The sequence below is a fragment of the Anas acuta genome, chromosome 14 (genome assembly GCF_963932015.1).
Source record: "Anas acuta chromosome 14, bAnaAcu1.1, whole genome shotgun sequence".
In the NCBI taxonomy this organism is placed as follows: Eukaryota; Metazoa; Chordata; class Aves; order Anseriformes; family Anatidae; genus Anas; species Anas acuta.
In genome coordinates, this window is record NC_088992.1 from 12,524,179 (window position 1) to 12,544,158 (window position 19,980).

Sequence of the window (19,980 nt, forward strand, 5' to 3'; positions counted from 1 at the left end):
AAAGCCGATAAATTGAATGAAAGAAACCAAAGTCTCCATCATTCAGGCAATGATATGTTTCACCTCACTCGAGATCTCTTCTGAAGTGACCAAAAGTTGGCTCTTCAAATTGTCTCGTTAATTTCTTTCTCTCCTTAAATTCTTTGGTTTCTTAATTTCTTTTTCCTGCTTGTTTAATTGACTTCACAAATGACCCTCTAATTCGAAGTCAGATGTGTGTTTTTCTTCACCCCTCAAAGAAAAATTAAAATAAAACAGATAAAATCAAGAAAGTAAAATTTCTTTCCTTCAGGAAATTTGTTTCATCTCGGACAATATCTTTTCTGAAGTATTTCGTTTGTAGGGTTTCCCTATTTAAATTGGCTCGTTAAGTACTTTGTCTTGTTAAGTTCTTTGGCTCCTTAATTAATTTGTCCTCCTTGTTAGGGAACGCTGTGGACCTGACCCTGTCTTTTTCTGGGATGTAACACAAGGGTAAGATTGGGCAAAGATCATTCTCACGCCAATGCCACTTGGCCATCCTTCCTTAAAAGCAAAGCAACTCAGTCATGTAATGCACTTTAGCCATGTCCCCATGTCAGCAGGGAAAGGATGGTGTGAGTCCTGTGCTTCAATGCATCACAAGTGCATCTTTCTTTCTTTAGCTGATTCCTGGATCTCTGTTTCTGAGATGCATCGGCCCTGTGTGTATTTGTGATGTGTGCTCCTCAAGCTGGGCCAGCAAGAGAGGTGCTTAGACTGAGTACTATCATCTCCAGAAGACAGAAAATACGTGCACAGCCAGATATCCCCGTGGTTTAGAAAAGGAGGGTTGGTTGTCTCCTGGAGATTGCCTGAAAGTTCTAGAAGCACTCTGCATGATAAGATCGATGATAGCTATAAAGCACTGTGCACTTCTGCTTCCAGGATTCCACGGTAAATGAACGACGACTCTATACCTAGACAAATTTAAAAAAATGGTCTTCCGGTTTTATCCCATCACTTTCCTTCCCACTTGCTATAGCTTCTCCATGAGACAAGAGTTCAGTCTGACATGATTATTCGTGGGTTTAGTTCCATGGTGTTAGAAAGCTCTCATTCCCCTTTTTCCCATTGTCTTTTCCTGTATGAGTTGTGTTGGAGCATGGTGTTACCTATTCCCCTGAAGAAGGACAGTCACCACAGGCAGAACATGTTTTTGGAACGGTGGTGGTATGGCACTGAACATTTGGAAAAGCTCACGCTGCTTTGCTCTGCAGTCATACGCTGCATCACGGCCACGCAGGACACGCTTTCCTATAAAGGTGACATGGGAAGAACACCCGAGCGCGATTCCTGCCACAAAAAGCCTGCTGCTGTTGGGAGAGTCCTTGTAGCGGTATAGTTTGCAGGCAAGCTGTGTGAGCACGCCGGCGTTTGTGCAAGGCTGCGAGTCGGCGGCCAGGAGCGCGTCCCGTCCCGGAGCAGTCCCGCCGCAGGCCGCAGGGTGGTGCTCGTGGCCAAGGCGGCGGCGAGCGGCTGCGAGCGGGGAGGCGGCCGAGCCCAGCGCAGCGCAGCGCAGCGCAGCCGGGAGGCGGCGGCGAGCGGTCGTCCGCGGCGTCCTCCGCAGCAGCCGCTGCCGGTCCCGGAGTGCCGCGCTGCGGGCCGCCAGCCGAGCTCGGCGAGAGGGAGAGAGGGAGGCCGCGAGGGAGGGCGCCCGCCCTTGGCGCCGCGCTGCTGCCGGGCGCCGCTTCCCGCGGAGGACTGCGGCAGACGGAGGGTGTCCGCCGCCCCGCCATGGCGTCTGCAAGGCAAGTGCTTTGTCTGTGTGCTTTGCTGTGCGTGCCGCGCGTTCGCTGCGAGCCCATCCGCTACTCCGTAGCCGAGGAGGGGGAGAGCGGCTCCGTGGTGGCCAACGTGGCGGAGGACGCGGGGCTGACGCCGGCGCAGCTGTCGGCTCGCCGGGCACGCATTGCCTCCGCGGACGGCCGGCAGCATTTTCGCTTAGAGCGCGCCACCGGCCGCCTCGTCCTGGCGGAGCGGCTCGATCGCGAGGAGATGTGCGGCCGCTCGCTTACCTGCACGCTCGCCTTCGAGCTCCTGCTGGAAAACCCGCTGCAGTTCTTTCGTGTCGAGGTGGCCGTGGAGGACGTCAACGACCACTCGCCGGTCTTTCCCGAGGAACGAGTCACTTTTCAGATCCCGGAAACCAGCGCCCCTGGCTCGCGTTTCTCCGTGGAGGCGGCTCAGGACCTGGACACTGGCAGCAACAGTATCCAGGCTTACACCATCGCTCCGGAGAACGAGTACTTCAGTGTTTTTATTAGGAAACGGAGTGAGGTTGACATGCATATTGAACTGATATTGGAAAAGCCTCTCGACAGAGAGGAGCAGCCAGAGCTGCTTTTCAGTCTCATTGCTACAGATGGTGGCTCTCCACCTAGGAGCGGGACGGCCCAAATCCACATCATTGTTCTGGATGTAAATGACAACACTCCCACCTTTACTCAGGACATGTATGTTGGTCAGGTTTTGGAAAATACCCCAGCAGGCTCTGTGGTTCTCAGAGTTGTAGCCACGGATCCAGACGTGGGACTGAATGGTGACATCTCTTATAGGTTCAGCCAGTCTGTGGGTGAGAACCATTTGCCATTCACCATTGATACTATGAGTGGTGAAATTTGTATCACAAAGCCCCTGGATTTTGAGACCACACAGAAATATGAGCTCAGTGTGCGGGCAATTGATGGTGGAGGCCTCTCGGCACTCTGCAAGGTGTTGGTGGAGGTGGTGGATGTGAACGACAATGCACCGGAGGTGGTGGTGAGTTCCTTCAGCAGCCCCCTCCCCGAGAACACAGAGCCTGGAACATTGGTAGCCCTCTTTGCTGTGAGAGACCGGGATTCTGGTGTGAATGGGGAGATCAGCTGTGCCCTTGAAGACCAGCTCTCCTTCTCCCTGAGGCCAGCCTATAAGAATTATTTTGAGCTGGTGACCTTGAGCACGTTGGATCGGGAGGAGACATCTCAGTACCTTGTGGTCATCACAGTGGCTGACGCAGGGTCTCCTCCTCTCACCACTAATCAAACCTTCACCGTGGACATCTCTGATGTCAATGACAATGCCCCTGTCTTTAACCAAACGTCTTACACCATGTATGTGCGAGAGAACAATATCCCTGGAGTGCTTGTTGGGGCTGTCAGTGCAGCAGACTCAGATGCAGGACTCAATGCCAAGGTGACCTATTCCCTGAGGCCTGTGCACCCCACTGAGCGGGACCCCTGCTCCTGCATCTCCGTGAACTCAGAGAACGGACATGTGTTTGTGCTGCGTCCACTGGACTATGAGCAGGTGAGGCAGCTTGAGGTGCTGGTGAGTGCCACTGATGCGGGGTCCCCTCCCCTCAGCACCAACGTCACCGTCCGCCTCCTCGTGGTGGACGAGAACGACAATGCCCCACTGGTGTTGCACCCTGCTCAGGACAGCAGCCCGCCATCCAGTGAGCTGGTGCCAGCGTTGGCTGAGGTGGGGGACCTGGTCACCAAAGTGGTGGCCGTTGATGCGGACTCTGGTCAGAACTCGTGGCTTTCCTTCCACCTGCTGAGGGCCACAGACTCTGGGCTGTTTACTGTGGGTAGCCAAAATGGGGAGGTGCGTCTGAGGAGGCCAGTGACAGAGAGGGATGCCGTGAAGCAGAAGCTCGAGGTGCTGGTGCGTGACAATGGGCGGCCACCTCTGTTGGCCACTGCAGCACTGAACGTACTCCTCCTTAATGGCCTCTCACAGGAACACCTGCCACAGCAGGAGCTGGCTGTGCAGGATGAAGACAGCTCCCTGACGATCTATTTAATCGTTTCACTGGTCTTTGTCTCCCTCCTCTTCCTCATGTCTGTCGCAGCCTTTGTTGCTTGCAAGGTGTGCAAGAGAAAGGTGCTGAAAGGAGGACATGTGCTGTATGGCACGGGCAACTTGCAGAGCAGTCTTGCTGATGGGGCTGCTGCTGGGACCCTACCCCACACCTATTGCTATGAGATCAACCTCACCACGGGGTCGGGCAACAGTGAGTTCAAGTTCCTGAAGCCCATCCTCCCCAGCGTGCCACCACAGCACTCTGGCACAGGCAGGGGTGTTGGTGACACAGAGGATTTCCTGCCCATCCCTAACTCCATGGGGGATGCAGCCCTGGACATCTCTGGTACACCATCTGTTGGACACTTTAATGGCCTTCCCTTTAACTAGGTCTGAGTCCACGCAGTGAAAGGCTTCATGCGTTGGAGCTGGAAGGGATCTGGCTAATGATATTCAGTCTTGTTTCCTGGAGATTAAATCTGCATTTGTAATTGGCTTCAAAAGTTACTCTCTAACACTAAGTAAGATATATGTTTTTCCTCACCACTCCAAAAAGGTTCGGAATTAAAAAATGTAAGAAAACCAAGGCTTTCTGGTCACGCAATGATGTGTTTCAGCTCTGATACTGAGTTCTCCAAAGTGCTTCATGAGAAAAGTTTTATCCTGGCTCTCTGGATATATGTTTGTCATTAGGAAATACCTTGACAATCACCCTGTCTTATTCTGTGCTGAAACACAATGTTGAGGCTGGGTAGTTGACAGTGCAGTATAGCCCTCATCTCTTGTTTGCAGGGAAGAAAGATGTTAGCCCTGTGTATCACTGCAGTGCAAGTTCTTCTCTCTTTCTTTGCTGAGTCCTGGATCTCTCTGTGTGAGGCATGTCAGCACCATGTGGTTTTGCAGTGTGTGGTCTTCCACCTCAGTTGGCTTGAACCATGTATTTTACTGGGTTCTGCCATCTCTTCTTCTGCAGGGTACAGCAAATACATGCAGAGCCAGACTTTGCAGTGGTCCATGTGCTTGGGAGTGACTCAAAACTATATCACGACTAACAGTTCCAACAGACACTAATTATACATAGCTTTGACCCTGATCATTGTGTTTGGGTGGATGGCAAGGCATCTTGATACATTGCCTCAGAGGACATTTGTCTACAAGGCAGAAGAAAGATAGACTTTAAAACGGAGTAACCTTTTTTTTCTGTCATTGTTTTCATTGTTGCTTGAAGGTGTTCCTCAATGAAAGGGAAGTGCTATCATGGTCTGTTTTTCCAGGTTTTTGTTAGAATGCTTGCATCTTGCTTTTTTTCCCTTTCTCCTTTGTCTGTGTATTTAAACATTGTCGTATGAACTCCCCTTAAGAAGGACTGACATCCAACATATAACAATTGCTCGTTGGAAAGAAGGTGTTCTGGGACTGGATACATAAACACCCTCATGTTCTGTTGTGCTGCATTATACACTGTACCATTTTTAAGCTGGTATACCCTTGTCTGTAAAAGTGAAATGGAATGAATTCCCAAGTGCCATTCTGGCAATAAAAAGGATGCTGTTGTCCTGGGTCACTGTCTGTCTGGGTACTTTTTTATTTACTATATATATTTTTAATTGGTTCCTTAACGGAGGTTTTGGCTTGGTGGCATGTGTCCTTAAACTGGAGATGTGACTGCTAGTGCATGAAGGATATCTTGGGAGGTCTCTTGTAGGCCTTGTGAGCACTGAGCATAAGAAGCAGCCGAGCAGCTGGGCCCAGAAGTGTGGTGATCAGTGGCACAAAGTCCTGTTGGATACCAGGAACTATTGGTATCCCATATTGTTCACCACTGATTGCATTGTTCAACATGTGTGGGATTGGCTGCTCCACCTGGATCCATACAAATCCATAGTTTTAGACGGGATTCATCTCAGGGTGCTCAGAGAGCTGACTGACGTCATCGTGGGACTTCTCTCAATTATTTTTCAGTGTTCTTGGGAATCTGGAGAGGTCCCAGTTGACCGGAAGCTGGCAAATGCTGTACCAGTTTTCAAGAAGGGCAAGAAAGAAGACCCCGGAAACTACAGGCCTGTTAGTGTCATGGCAGTGCAGGGTAGAATTATGGAGATTATTCTGGGAGTTATTAAATCACACCTGGGGGACAACACAGTCATTGGCCCCAGCCAACATGGCTTCATGAGGGGTAGGTTCTGTTTAACAAATTTGATTTCCATTTATTATAATGTCACCCATGTAGTTGATGAAGCGAAACCAGCTGCTGTAATCTTTTTGGATTTCAGTAAAGCTTTTGACACAGTTTCCCTTAGGATCCTACTGGGCACAATGTCCAGCATACAGCTAGACAAAAACACTATACGATGGGTGAATAATTATCTGATAGGTTGTGCTTGAAGGTTTACGGTAAATGGGGCTGCATCAGGCCAGTGGCCGGTCACCAGTGGGGTCCCCGAAGGCTTCGTTTTAGAGCCAGTTCTCTTCAATGTTTTTATAAAAGATTTGGATGTAGGACTAGAAGGTATTTTGAGCAAATTTCCTGATGATATTAAAGTGGGAGGAGTTGTTGAGTCTGCTGAGGGTGGAAAGGCCTTGCAGAGAGATCTGGCAAGATTGGAGAGCTGGGCAATCACCAACCACATGAAGTTTAAGAAGAGCAAGTGCTGTATCCTGCACCTGGGATGGGGCAACCCTGTCTATGTGTACAGAGTAGGTAACGAGATGCTAGTGGGGAGACAGGAAGAGAGGGATCTGGGGGGTTTGGTTGATAGCAAGCTGAATATGAGGCAGCAGTGTGCCCTGGTATCCAGGAGGGCCAACCATATCCTGGGATGCATCAAGCATGGCATTTCTGGTCAGCTGAGGGAAGTGATTATCCCGTTCGGCTCTGCATTGGTGCAGCCTCACCTTGAGTACTATGTGTGGTTCTGGGCAACACATTCCAGAAAACATGTGAAACTTTTGTAAAGTGTCCAGAGAAGGTCTACGAAGATGGTGAAGGTCCTAAATGGGAAGAGGTACAAGGAGCGGTTAAGGTCACTTGGCCTGTTCAGCCTGGATCAGTGGACACTTAGGGGACATCTCATTGTGCTCTACAGCTTCATCATGAGGGGGAGTGAAAGGATAGGCACTGATCTATTCTCTTTACTGACCAGTGATAGGACTCAACGGGATGGTGTCAAGCTGCATCAGTGGAGATTCAGGCTGGAAATCAGGAAGAGGTGCTTCAGAGAGGGTTGCTGTGCACTGGAACAGGCTCCCTAGGGAAACAGAGATGGCACCAGACCTGTTGGAGTTTAAGAAGCATTTGGGCTGTGCTCTTAGTCACATGCTCTGAATGTTTTTTTAGATGTGTGTGGAGCCAGGAGTTGGACTCGATGATCCATATGGGTTTCTTCCAGCTTGGGTATTCCTTTTATTCTTTGATGCATGTCCTTATAAATAATCTCAATGATGGGAGAGAGTGCACCCCCTGTAATTCAGCAGGTACTGTAAAGCGGGAGTGGGGGTGGGTTAGAGAAGTGTTGGCTACAGCAGAAGGTGTTGCTGTCATCAAAAGGATCTGGAGAACCTGGAGAAATGGGCTGACAGGATCCTCATGGAGTTCCACAAGAAAAAGTGCAAAGTCCTTCACCTGGGGAGGAACAATGCCATGTTCCAGGAAAGCAGGCTGGTGGAAAAGGCTCTGGGGGTCCCAGTGGATACCAAGTTGAACATGTGCCAGCAGCATGCCCTTGCCATAAAGCAGCCTAATGATGGTTGAATCAGCAGAGTCCCTTGAACAGGTCAAGGGAATATCTCAAACAGCCCAAGGCAAGCCATACTTCCCCTCAGTTCACCACTTGTGAGACCAGACCCTGTCTAGTGTTTTAGAGCTGGAAGGGATCTAGCTCACAACCTTTACCCTTGTTTCCTGGAGACTAAACCTGCACTTGACACTGGCCTTGCAAATAAACCTCTAAAAATAAGTCAGATATATGTTTTCCTCCACCCCTCCAAAATAAATCAATAAGCAAATAAATAGAATGAAAGAAACTAAAGTCTCCATCATTCAGGCAATGATACGTTTCACCTCAGTTGGGATCTCTTCTGAAGTGAGTAGAAATCGGCTCTTCAAATTGTCGTTAGGTTCTTTCTCTCCTTAAATTCTTTTTCTCCTTAAATTCTTTGTCCTGCTTGTTCTGATTGGCTTTGCAAATTACCCTCCAATAGAATGTCAGATGTATGTTTGTCTTCACCCCTCAAAGGAAAAATAAGAGATAAAATAAAATCAAGAAAGTAAAGTTTCTTTCCTTCAGGCAATTTGTTTCACCTCGGACAATATTTTTTCTGAAGTACTTCATTAGTAGGGTTTGCCTCTTAAAATTGGCTCGTTAAGTATTTTGTCTCGTTAAACTCTTTGGCTCCTTAATTAATTTGTCCTCCTTGTTAAGGAACGCTGTGGACCCTACCCTGTCTTTTCCTGGATGTTACACAAGGATGATATTGGGCAGACAAAGATCATTCTCATGGTAATGCCACTTGGCCATCCTTCCTTAAAAGAAAAGCAACTCATACTCATATAATGCACTTCAGCCATGCCCCCATGTCAGCGGGGAAAGGATGGTGTGAGTCCTGTGTTTCAATGCAGCACAAGTGCTGCTCTATTTCTTAGTTGTGTCCTCGATCTCCCATTCTGAGAAGCAAGAGGCTCAGTGTGTATTTGTGATGTGTGCTTCTCCAGTTTGGCCAGCAAGAAAGGTGCTTAGATTGCTTACTATCATTTCCAGTGGACAGAAGAAACGTCACTAGCAGAGATCCCTCTGGTTGGCTATCTCCTGGAGAATGCCTGAAAGCTCTAGAAGCACTCCCAATGCTGAGATCGATGATAGCTATAAAGCACTGTACACTTCTGCTTGCCAGGATTCTAAGGTAAATGAACAACGACTCTATTACCTAGACAAAGTTAAAAACTGGTCTCCCAGTTTTCTCCCATCATTTCCTTCCCACTTGCTCTTGCTTCTCCATGAGACAAGAGTTCAGTCTGACATGATTATTCATGGGTTTAGTTCCATGCTGTTAGAAAGCTTTCATTCCCCTTTTTCCCATTTTCTTTTCCTGTATGAGTTGTGTTGGAGCATGGTGTTACCTATTCCCCTGAAGAAGGACTTGCAACTTAGGAAGAGAAACAGGTTGCTAGAACATCGGTGGTATGACAGTGAACATTTGGAAAAGCTCGTGCTGCTTTGTACTGCAGTCATGAGCTGCATCACCGCCACATAGCACACGCTTTCCTGTAAAGGTGACATGGAAAGAACACCCGGGCGCTATTCCAGCCACAAAAAGCTTGCTGCAGTCTGGAGAGTCCTTGTAGCCGTATAGTTTGCAGGCAAGCTGTGTGAGCACGCCGGCGTTTGTGAAAGGCTGCGAGTCGGCGGCCAGAGCGCGTCCCGTCCCGGAGCAGTCCCGCCGCAGGCCGCAGGGTGGTGCTCGTGGCCAAGGCGGCGGCGAGCGGCTGCGAGCGGCTGCGAGCGGGGAGGCGGCCGAGCCCAGCGCAGCGCAGCGCAGAGCAGCCGGGAGGCGGCGGCGAGCGGTCGTCCGCGGCGTCCTCCGCAGCAGCCGCTGCCGGTCCCGGAGTGCCGCGCTGCGGGCCGCCAGCCGAGCTCGGCGAGAGGGAGAGAGGGAGGCCGCGAGGGAGGGCGCCCGCCCTTGGCGCCGCGCTGCTGCCGGGCGCCGCTTCCCGCGGAGGACTGCGGCAGACGGAGGGTGTCCGCCGCCCCGCCATGGCGTCTGCAAGGCAAGTGCTTTGTCTGTGTGCTTTGCTGTGCGTGCCGCGCGTTCGCTGCGAGCCCATCCGCTACTCCGTAGCCGAGGAGGGGGAGAGCGGCTCCGTGGTGGCCAACGTGGCGGAGGACGCGGGGCTGACGCCGGCGCAGCTGTCGGCTCGCCGGGCACGCATTGCCTCCGCGGACGGCCGGCAGCATTTTCGCTTAGAGCGCGCCACCGGCCGCCTCGTCCTGGCGGAGCGGCTCGATCGCGAGGAGATGTGCGGCCGCTCGCTTACCTGCACGCTCGCCTTCGAGCTCCTGCTGGAAAACCCGCTGCAGTTCTTTCGTGTCGAGGTGGCCGTGGAGGACGTCAACGACCACTCGCCGGTCTTTCCCGAGGAACGAGTCACTTTTCAGATCCCGGAAACCAGCGCCCCTGGCTCGCGTTTCCCCGTGGAGGCGGCTCAGGACCTGGACGTTGGCAGCAACAGTATCCAGGCTTACACTATCTCTCCCGAGAATGGATATTTTAGTGTCTCTTTCGGGACTCACAGTGACGATGACAAGTTTGTCGACTTGGTGTTAGATCAAACACTAGACAGAGAGGAGCAGCCAGAGCTGCTTTTCAGTCTCATTGCTACAGACAGTGGCTCTCCACCTAGGAGCGGGACCACCCAAATCCACATCGTAGTTCTGGATGTAAATGACAACGCTCCTACATTCACACAGAAGTATTACATTGGACGTGTTTTGGAAAATGCCGCAATAGGTTCTGTAATTATCAGCGTTGTTGCAACAGATCCAGACATGGGACTGAATGGTGACATCTCCTATAGGTTCAGTAATGTTCTTGAGGACAGCCAGTCCACATTCACAATTGACAGTATGAGTGGTGAAATTCGAGTTGCAAAAGCCCTGGACTTTGAGGCCACACAGAAACATGAGCTCAGTGTGCGAGCAACTGATGGTGGGGGCCTCTCAGCACTTTGCAAGGTGTTGGTGGAGGTGGTGGATGTGAACGACAATGCACCAGAGGTGGTGGTGAGTTCCTTCAGCAGCCCCCTCCCCGAGAACACGGAGCCTGGGACAGTGGTCGCTGTATTTGCAGTGAGGGACCGGGATTCTGGTGTGAATGGGGAGATCAGCTGTGCCCTTGAAGACCAGCTCTCCTTCTCCCTGAGGCCAGCCTATAAGAATTACTATGAGCTGGTAACCATGAGCACGTTGGATCGGGAGGAGACATCTCAGTACCTTGTGGTCATCACAGCAGCAGACGCAGGATCTCCTCCTCTCACCACTACCCAAACCTTCACTGTGGACATCTCCGATGTCAATGACAATGCCCCTGTCTTCAACCAGACATCATACACCATGTATGTGCAAGAGAACAATATACCTGGAGTGCTTGTTGGGGCTGTCAGTGCAGCGGACTCAGATGCAGGACCCAATGCCAAGGTGACCTATTCCCTGAGGCCTGTGCACCCCACTGAGCGGGACCCCTGCTCCTGCATCTCCGTGAACTCAGAGAACGGACATGTGTTTGTGCTGCGTCCACTGGACTATGAGCAGGTGAGGCAGCTTGAGGTGCTGGTGAGTGCCACCGATGCGGGGTCCCCTCCCCTCAGCACCAACATCACCGTCTGCCTCCTTGTGGTGGACGAGAACGACAATGCCCCACTGGTGTTGCACCCTGCTCAGGACAGCAGCCCGCCATCCAGTGAGCTGGTGCCAGCGTCAGCTGAGGTGGGGGACCTGGTCACCAAAGTGGTGGCTGTTGATGCGGACTCTGGTCAGAACTCATGGCTTTCCTTCCACCTGCTGAGGGCCACAGACCCTGGGCTGTTTGCTGTGGGCAGCCAAAATGGGGAGGTGTGTCTGAGGAGGCCAGTGACAGAGAGGGATGCCGTGAAGCAGAAGCTCGAGGTGCTGGTGCGTGACAATGGGCAGCCACCTCTGTCGGCCACTGCAGCACTGAACGTACTCCTCCTTAATGGCCTCTCACAGGATCACCTGCCACAGCAGGAGCTGGCTGTGCAGGATGAAGACAGCTCCCTGACAATCTATTTAATCGTTTCACTGGTCTTTGTCTCCCTCCTCTTCCTCACATCTGTCACCGCCTTTGTTGCTTGCAAGGTGTGCAAGAGAAAGGAGCTGAAAGGAGGACATGTGCTGTATGGCACGGGCAACTTGCAGAGCAGTCTTGCTGCTGGGGCTGCTGCTGGGACCCTGCCCCACGCCTATTGCTACGAGATCAACCTCACCACGGGGTCGGGCAACAGTGAGTTCAAGTTCCTCAAGCCCATCCTCCCCAGCCTGCCACCACAGCACTCTGGCACAGGCAGAGGTGTTGGTGACACAGAGGATTTCCCTCCCATCCAGAACTCCATGGGGGATGCAGCCCTGGACATCTCTGGTACACCATCTGTTGGACACTTTAATGGCCTTCCCTTTAACTAGGTCTGAGTCCACGCAGTGAAAGGCTTCATGCGTTGGAGCTGGAAGGGATCTGGCTAAAGATAGTCAGTCTTGTTTTCTGGAGATGAAATCTGCATTTGTAATTGGCTTCACAAAAGACCCTCTAATACCAAGTCGGATGTATTGTTTTCTTCACCCCCCCAAAAAAGTTTAGAAATTATATGTATATATATGAGAGAACTAAGGCCTTTCTTCTCAGGCAACGATATATTCCAGTTCTGGTATTGGTGCTTTGTGAGGAATGTGATATTCAGTCTCTCTGGCTAAATGCTTGTCATTAGGAAAAATCTTGACAAGCACCCTGTCTTAGTCTATGTGATGAAACACAATGGTGAGTCTGGGCAGTTTACAGTGCAGTATAGCCCTCATCTTGTTTGCTGGGAAGAGAGGTTTTAGCCCTGTGTATCACTGCAGTGCAAGTGCTTCTCTCTTTCTTTGCTGAGTCGTGGATCTCTCTGTATGAGTCATGTCAGCACCATGTGGTTTTGCACTGTGTGGTCTTCCACCTCGGTTGGCATGAACCATGTATTTTACTGGGTTGCACCATCCCATCTTCTGCAGGACACAGCAAAAATGTGCCGACCCAGACTTTACAGTGGTCCATGTTCTTGGGAGTGACTCAGAACTGTAGCAGGACTACCAATTCCAACATAGACAGTACTTAAACATAGCTATGACCCTGATCATTGTGTTTGGGTGGATGGCAAGGCATCTTGATACATTGCCTCAGAGGACCTGTGTCTACAAGGCAGAAGAAAGATAGGCTTTAAAAAGGAATATCCTTTTTTGTGTCATTATTTTCATTCTTGCTTGAAGGGGTTCCTCAATGAAAGGGAAGTGCTATCATGGTCTGGTTTTCCAGGTTTTTGTAAGAATGCTTGCATCTTCCTTTTCTATTCCCTTTCTCCTTTGGCTGTGTATTTTAATATTGTCTTATGAATTCCCCTTAAGAAGGGCTGATACTCAACCTATAACGATGGGTAGTTGGAAAGATCGTGATATGGGACTAGATTCATAAACACCCTTATGTTCTGTTGTGCTGCATTATACACTGAATTATTTTTAGGCTGGTATACCCTTGTCTGTAAAAGTGAAATGGAATGAATTCCCAAGTGCCATTCTGGCAATAAAAAGGATGCTGTTGTCCTGGGTCACTGTCTGCCTGGGTGCTTTTTTATTTATTATATATATTTTTAATTGGTTCCTTAATGGAGGTTTTGGTTTGGTGGCATGTGTTCTCAACCTGGAGATGTGACTGCTAGTGCCTGAAGGAAAAGGGTGGGTATCTAGGATGTCGTGGCAGGTCTCTTGTGGGCCTTATGAGCACTGAGCATAAGAAGCAGCCGAGCAGCTCGGCCCAGAAGGGAGATGATCAGTGGCACAAAGTCGTGTTGGATGCCAGGAACTATTGGTATACTGTATTGATCACCACTGATTGCATTGTTCAACATGTGTGGGATTTGCTGCTCCACCTGGATCCATACACGTCCATGGATTTGGATGGGTTTCATCTCAGGGTGCTCAGAGAGCTGACTGACATCATCATGGGAATTCTCTCAATTATTTTTCAGTATTCCTGGGAATCTGGAGAGGTCCCAGTTGACCGGAAGCTGGCAAATGCTGTACCAGTTTTCAAGAAGGGCAAGAAAGAAGACCCCGGAAACTAAAGGCCTGTTAGTGTCATGGCAGTGCAGGGTAGAATTATGGAGATTATTCTGGGAGTTATTAAATCACACCTGGGGGACAACACAGTCATTGGTCCCAGCCAAGATGTCTTTATGAGGGGTAGGTTCTGTTTAACAAATTCGATTTCCTTTTATTATGAGATCACCCATCTAATTGATGAAGCGAAACCAGCTGCTGTAATCTTTTTTGGATTTCAGTAAAGCTGAAAACAGTTTCCCTTAGGATCCTACTGAGCAAAATACCTAGCATGCAGCTAGACAAAAACATCATACAATGCATGAATAATTATCTGAAGGGTATTGCTCAAAGGTTTACGGTAAATGGGGCTGCACCAGGATAGCAGCCAGTCACCAGTGGGGTCCCCCAGGTGTTCGTTTTAGTGCCAGTTCTCTTCAATGTTTTTAGAAACGATTTGGATGTAGGACTAGAAGGTATTTTGAGCAAATTTGGGCTGTGCATTTGGTTTGTGCTCTTAATCACATGTTCTGAATTATTTTTAGACCTATGAAGAGCCAGGAGGGTCACTAGATGATCCATATGGGTGTCTTCCAGCTTGGGATATTCTTTTTATTCTGTGTTGAATATCCTTATAAATAATCTCAATGATGGGAGAGAGTGCACCCCCTGTAATTCAGCAGGTACTGTAAAGCGGGAGTGGGGGTGGGTTAGAGAAGTGTTGGCTACAGCAGAAGGTGTTGCTGTCATCAAAAGGATCTGGAGAACCTGGAGAAATGGGCTGACAGGATCCTCATGGAGTTCCACAAGAAAAAGTGCAAAGTCCTTCACCTGGGGAGGAACAATGCCATGTTCCAGGAAAGCAGGCTGGTGGAAAAGGCTCTGGGGGTCCCAGTGGATACCAAGTTGAACATGTGCCAGCAGCATGCCCTTGCCATAAAGCAGCCTAATGATGGTTGAATCAGCAGAGTCCCTTGAACAGGTCAAGGGAATATCTCAAACAGCCCAAGGCAAGCCATACTTCCCCTCAGTTCACCACTTGTGAGACCAGACCCTGTTTAGTGTTTTAGAGCTGGAAGGGATCTAGTTCGCAACCCTTAACCCTTGTTTCCTGGAGACTAATCAGCACTTGACACTGGCCTTGCAAATAACCCTCTAAAATTGAGTCAGATATATGTTTTCCTCTACACTTCCAAAATAAATAAATAAATAAGCAGATAAATTGAATGAAAGAAACCAAAGACTGCATCATTCGGGAAATGATATGTTTCACCTCAGTCGAAATCTCTTCTGAAGTGAGTAGAAATCGGCGCTTCAGACTGTCTCGTTAAGTTCTTTGTCTTGTTAAATTCTTTTTCTCCTTAAATTCTTTCTCCTGCTTGTTGTAATTGGCTTCGCAAATTACCCTCTAATAGGAAATCAGATGTATGTTTGTCTTCATCCCTCAAAGGAAAAATAAGAGATAAAATCAAGAAAGTAAAGTTTCTTTCCTTCAGGCAATTTGTTTCATCTCGGAGAATATATTTTCTGAATCACCTCATTAGTAGGGTTTGGCTCTTTAAATTGGCGCGTTAAGTACTTTGTTCTTTGGCTCCTTAATTAATTTGTCCTCCTTGTTAAGGAACGCTGTGGACCCCACCCTGTCTTTTCTGGGATATAACACAAGGGTGAGATTGGGCAGACAAAGATCATTCTCATGGTAATGCCTGGTTTCTAAGGTAAATGAACAAGTCTTTCCCAAAGAAATGTTAAAACCTGGTCTCCCAGTTTTGTCCCATTGCTTTCCTTCCCACTTATTCTAGCTTCTCCATGAGACAAGAGTTCAGTCTGACATGATTATTCGTGGGTTTAGTTCCATGGTGTTTGAAAGCTCTCATTCTACGTTTTCCGTTTCTCATTTCCTTTATGAGTTGTGTTGGAGCATGGTGTTACCTATTCCCCTGAAGAAGGACTGTCAACACAGGCAGAAGATGTTTTTGGAACGGTGGTGGTATGGCACTGAACATTTGGAAAAGCTCACGCTGCTTTGCGCTGCACTCATACGCTGCATCACGGCCACGCAGGACACGCTTTCCTGTAAAGGTGAAATGAAAAGAACGCTCGAACACCGGCGTTTGTGAAAGGCTGAGTCGGCGGCCAGGAGCGCGTCCCGTCCCGGAGCAGTCCCGCCGCAGGCCGCAGGGTGGTGCTCGTGGCCAAGGCGGCGGCGAGCGGCTGCGAGCGGGGAGGCGGCCGAGCCCAGCGCAGCGCAGCGCAGCGCAGCCGGGAGGCGGCGGCGAGCGGTCGTCCGCGGCGTCCTCCGCAGCAGCCGCTGCCGGTCCCGGAGTGCCGCGCTGCGGGCCGCCAGCCGAGCTCGGCGAGAGGGAGAGAGGGAGGCCGCGAGGGAGGGCGCCCGCCCTTGGCGCCGCGCTGCTGCCGGGCGCCGCTTCCCGCGGAGGACTGCGGCAGACGGAGGGTGTCCGCCGCCCCGCCATGGCGTCTGCAAGGCAAGTGCTTTGTCTGTGTGCTTTGCTGTGCGTGCCGCGCGTTCGCTGCGAGCCCATCCGCTACTCCGTAGCCGAGGAGGGGGAGAGCGGCTCCGTGGTGGCCAACGTGGCGGAGGACGCGGGGCTGACGCCGGCGCAGCTGTCGGCTCGCCGGGCACGCATTGCCTCCGCGGACGGCCGGCAGCATTTTCGCTTAGAGCGCGCCACCGGCCGCCTCGTCCTGGCGGAGCGGCTCGATCGCGAGGAGGTGTGCGGCCGCTCGCTTACCTGCACGCTCGCCTTCGAGCTCCTGCTGGAAAACCCGCTGCAGTTCTTTCGTGTCGAGGTGGCCGTGGAGGACGTCAACGACCACTCGCCGGTCTTTCCCGAGGAACGAGTCACTTTTCAGATTCTGGAAAGGGGAGACCCTGGATTGCGTTTCCCCATGGAGACGGCTCATGACCTGGACGTTGGCAGCAACTGCATCCAGGCTTACACCATCGCTCCGGAGAACGAGTACTTCAGTGTTTCCTCTGAGAGTCTGGCTGAAGGTAACAAATATATAGAATTGGTATTGGAAAAGCCTCTCGACAGAGAGGAGCAGCCAGAGCTGCTTTTCAGTCTCATTGCTACAGATGGTGGCTCTCCACCTAGGAGCGGGACCACCCAAATCCACATCGTAGTTCTAGATGTAAATGATAATGCTCCTACCTTCACACAGAAGCTTTACATTGCACGTGTTTTGGAAAATGCCGCAACGGGCTCTGTGGTTCTCAGAGTTGTAGCCACCGATCCAGACGTGGGACTGAATGGTGACATCACCTATAGGTTCAGCCAGTCATTGGGTGAGAACCGTTTGCCATTCACCATTGACACTGTGAGTGGTGAAATTTGTGTCACAAAGCCCCTGGATTTTGAGAACACACAGAAATATGAGCTCAGTGTACAGGCAACTGATGGTGGGGGTCTCTCAGGCATGTGCAATATAGTCGTGGAGGTGATGGACGTGAACGACAATGCACCAGAAGTGGTGGTCAGTTCCTTCAGCAGCCCCCTCCCCGAGAACACAGAGCCTGGGACAGTGGTCGCCCTCTTTGCTGTGAGGGACCGGGATTCTGGTGTGAATGGGGAGATCAGCTGTGCCCTTGAAGACCAGCTCTCCTTCTCCCTGAGGCCAGCCTATAAGAATTACTATGAGCTGGTGACCATGAGTACATTGGATCGGGAGGAGACTGCTCAGTACCTTGTGGTCATCACAGCGGCAGACACAGGTTCTCCTCCTCTCACCACCACTCAAACCTTCACGGTGAAAATCTCCGATGTCAATGACAATGCTCCCGTTTTCAACCAGACATCATACACCATGTATGTGCTAGAGAACAATATCCCTGGAGTACTTGTTGGGGCTGTCAGTGCAGCGGACTCAGATGCAGGACCCAATGCCAAGGTGACCTATTCCCTGAGGCCTGTGCACCCCACTGAGCGGGACCCCTGCTCCTGCATCTCCGTGAACTCAGAGAACGGACATGTGTTTGTGCTGCGTCCACTGGACTATGAGCAGGTGAGGCAGCTTGAGGTGCTGGTGAGTGCCACTGATGCGGGGTCCCCTCCCCTCAGCACCAACGTCACCATCTGCCTCCTTGTCGTGGACGAGAACGACAATGCCCCACTGGTGTTGCACCCTGCTCAGGACAGCAGCCCGCCATCCAGTGAGCTGGTGCCAGCGTCGGCTGAGGTGGGGGACCTGGTCACCAAAGTGGTGGCGGTTGATGCGGACTCTGGTCAGAACTCGTGGCTTTCCTTCCACCTGCTGAGGGCCACAGACCCCGGGCTGTTTGCTGTGGGTAGCCAAAATGGGGAGGTGCGTCTGAGGAGGCCAGTGACAGAGAGGGATGCCGTGAAGCAGAAGCTCGAGGTGCTGGTGCGTGACAATGGGCGGCCACCTCTGTCGGCCACTGCAGCACTGAACGTACTCCTGCTCAACGGCCTCTCACAGCAACACCTGCCACAGCAGGAGCTGGCTGTGCAGGATGAAGACAGCTCCCTGACAATCTATTTAATCGTTTCACTGGTCTTTGTCTCCCTCCTCTTCCTCACATCTGTCGCAGCCTTTGTTGCTTGCAAGGTGTGCAAGAGAAAGGAGCTGAAAGAAGGGCACATGCTGTATGGCACGGGCAACTTGCAGAGCAGTCTGGCTGCTGGGGCTGCTGCTGGGACCCTGCCTCACGCCTATTGCTACGAGATCAACCTCACCACGGGGTCGGGCAACAGTGAGTTCAAGTTCCTGAAGCCCATCCTCCCCAGCCTGCCACCACAGCACTCTGACACATGCAGGGGTGTTGCTGACACAGAGGATTTCCCACCCGTCCAGCACTCCATGGGGGATGCAGCCCTGGACATCTCTGGTACACCATCTGTTGGACACTTTAATGGCCTTCCCTTTAACTAGGTCTGAATCCACACAGTGAAAGGCTTCATGCCTTGGAGCTGGAAGGGATCTGGCTAATGATATTCAGTCTTGTTTCCTGGAGATTAAATCTGCATTTGTAATTGGTTTCACAATTGCCCCTCTAACACTAAGTCTCATGTATGTTTTTCTTCACCCCCTCCAAAAAGATTAGGAATAAAAAAATGTAAGAGAACCAAGGCTTTCTGCTCATGCAATGATGTGTTTCAGCTCTGATACTGATTTCTCCAAAGTGCTTCATGAGCAAGGTTTGATCCTGGCTCTCTGGCTAAATGCTTGTCATTAGGAAAAACATGGCAATCACCCTTTGTTCTCGGGCAATGATATACTTCAGGTGTGATATTGTTGCTTCATTAGGAAGGTTTGATTCAGGCTCCCAACTTAAGTGCTTGTTAATAGGAAAAACCTTAACTTTCACCCTGTCTTATTCTGTGCTGAAACATAATGTTGAGGCTGGGCAGTTGGCAGTGCAGTATAGCCCTTCTCCCTTGTCTGCAGGGAAGAAAGGTGTTAGCCCTCTGTATCACTGCAGTGCAAGTGCTGCTCTCTTTCTTTGCTGAATCCTGGATCTCTCTGTGTGAGGCATGTCAGCAACATGTGTTTTTGCACTGTGTGGTCTTCCACCTCAGTTGGCTTGAGCCATGTATTTTACTGGGTTCTGCCATCTCTTCTTCTGCAGGGTACAGCAAATACATGCAGAGCCAGACTTTGCAGTGGTCCATGTGCTTGGGAGTGACTCAAAACTATAGCAGGGCTAATGATTCCAACATAGACACTACTTATACATAGCTATGACCCTGATCATTGTGTTTGCGTGGATGGCAAGGCATCTTGATACATTGCCTCAGAGGACATTTGTCTACAAGGCAGAAGAAAGATAGACTTTAAAACAGAACATCCTTTTTTGTGTCATTGTTTTCATTCTTGCTTGAAGGTGTTCCTAAATGAAAGGGAAATGCTATCATGGTCTGGTTTTCCAGGTTTTTGTTAGAATGCTTGCATCTTCCTTTTTTTCCCTTTCTCCTTTGACTGTGTATTTAAACACTGTCTTACGAATTCCCCTTAAGAAGGACTGACATCCAACGTATAACAATGGGTTTTTGGAAAGAAGGTGTTCTGGGATTGGATACATAAACACCCTTATGTTCTTTTGTGCTGCATTATACGCTGTATAATTTTTAAGCTGGTATACCCTTGTCTGTAAAAGTGAAATGGAATGAATGCCCGAGTGCCATTCTGGCAATAAAAAGGATGCTGTTGTCCTGGGTCACTGTCTGTCTGGGTACTTTTTTATTTATTCTATATATTTTTAATTGTTTCCTTTATTGAGGTATTGTTCTGGGGGAATGTGTCCTCATCCTGGAGATGTGACTGCTAGTGCCTGAAGGAA

General features: G+C 50.3%; 2 protein-coding genes across 3 annotated transcripts; both read left to right on the plus strand.

Moving 5' to 3' along the window:
- The first annotated feature begins 973 nt into the window (after nucleotides 1-973).
- LOC137864457 (protocadherin beta-15-like) lies at nucleotides 974-13,169 on the plus strand. 2 transcript variants are annotated; one of them, XM_068698555.1, is made up of 2 exons: nucleotides 974-2,576; nucleotides 10,379-13,169. In XM_068698555.1, exons 1-2 carry the CDS (start codon nucleotides 1,756-1,758, stop codon nucleotides 11,997-11,999), a joined length of 2,442 nt encoding a protein of 813 aa, XP_068554656.1. In that variant the 5' UTR covers nucleotides 974-1,755; the 3' UTR covers nucleotides 12,000-13,169. The 2 variants fall into 2 exon arrangements, with proteins under 2 accessions (XP_068554656.1, XP_068554655.1); XM_068698554.1 differs by lacking the exon at nucleotides 974-2,576 and having other exon boundaries at nucleotides 9,302-13,169.
- Nucleotides 13,170-14,739: 1,570 nt separating this feature from the next.
- Nucleotides 14,740-19,857, plus strand: LOC137864460 (protocadherin beta-4-like). The gene has a single exon (XM_068698559.1). The coding sequence runs from the start codon at nucleotides 16,131-16,133 to the stop codon at nucleotides 18,570-18,572; it is 2,442 nt and encodes an 813-aa protein (XP_068554660.1). The 5' UTR covers nucleotides 14,740-16,130; the 3' UTR covers nucleotides 18,573-19,857.
- The last annotated feature ends 123 nt before the right edge of the window (nucleotides 19,858-19,980 follow it).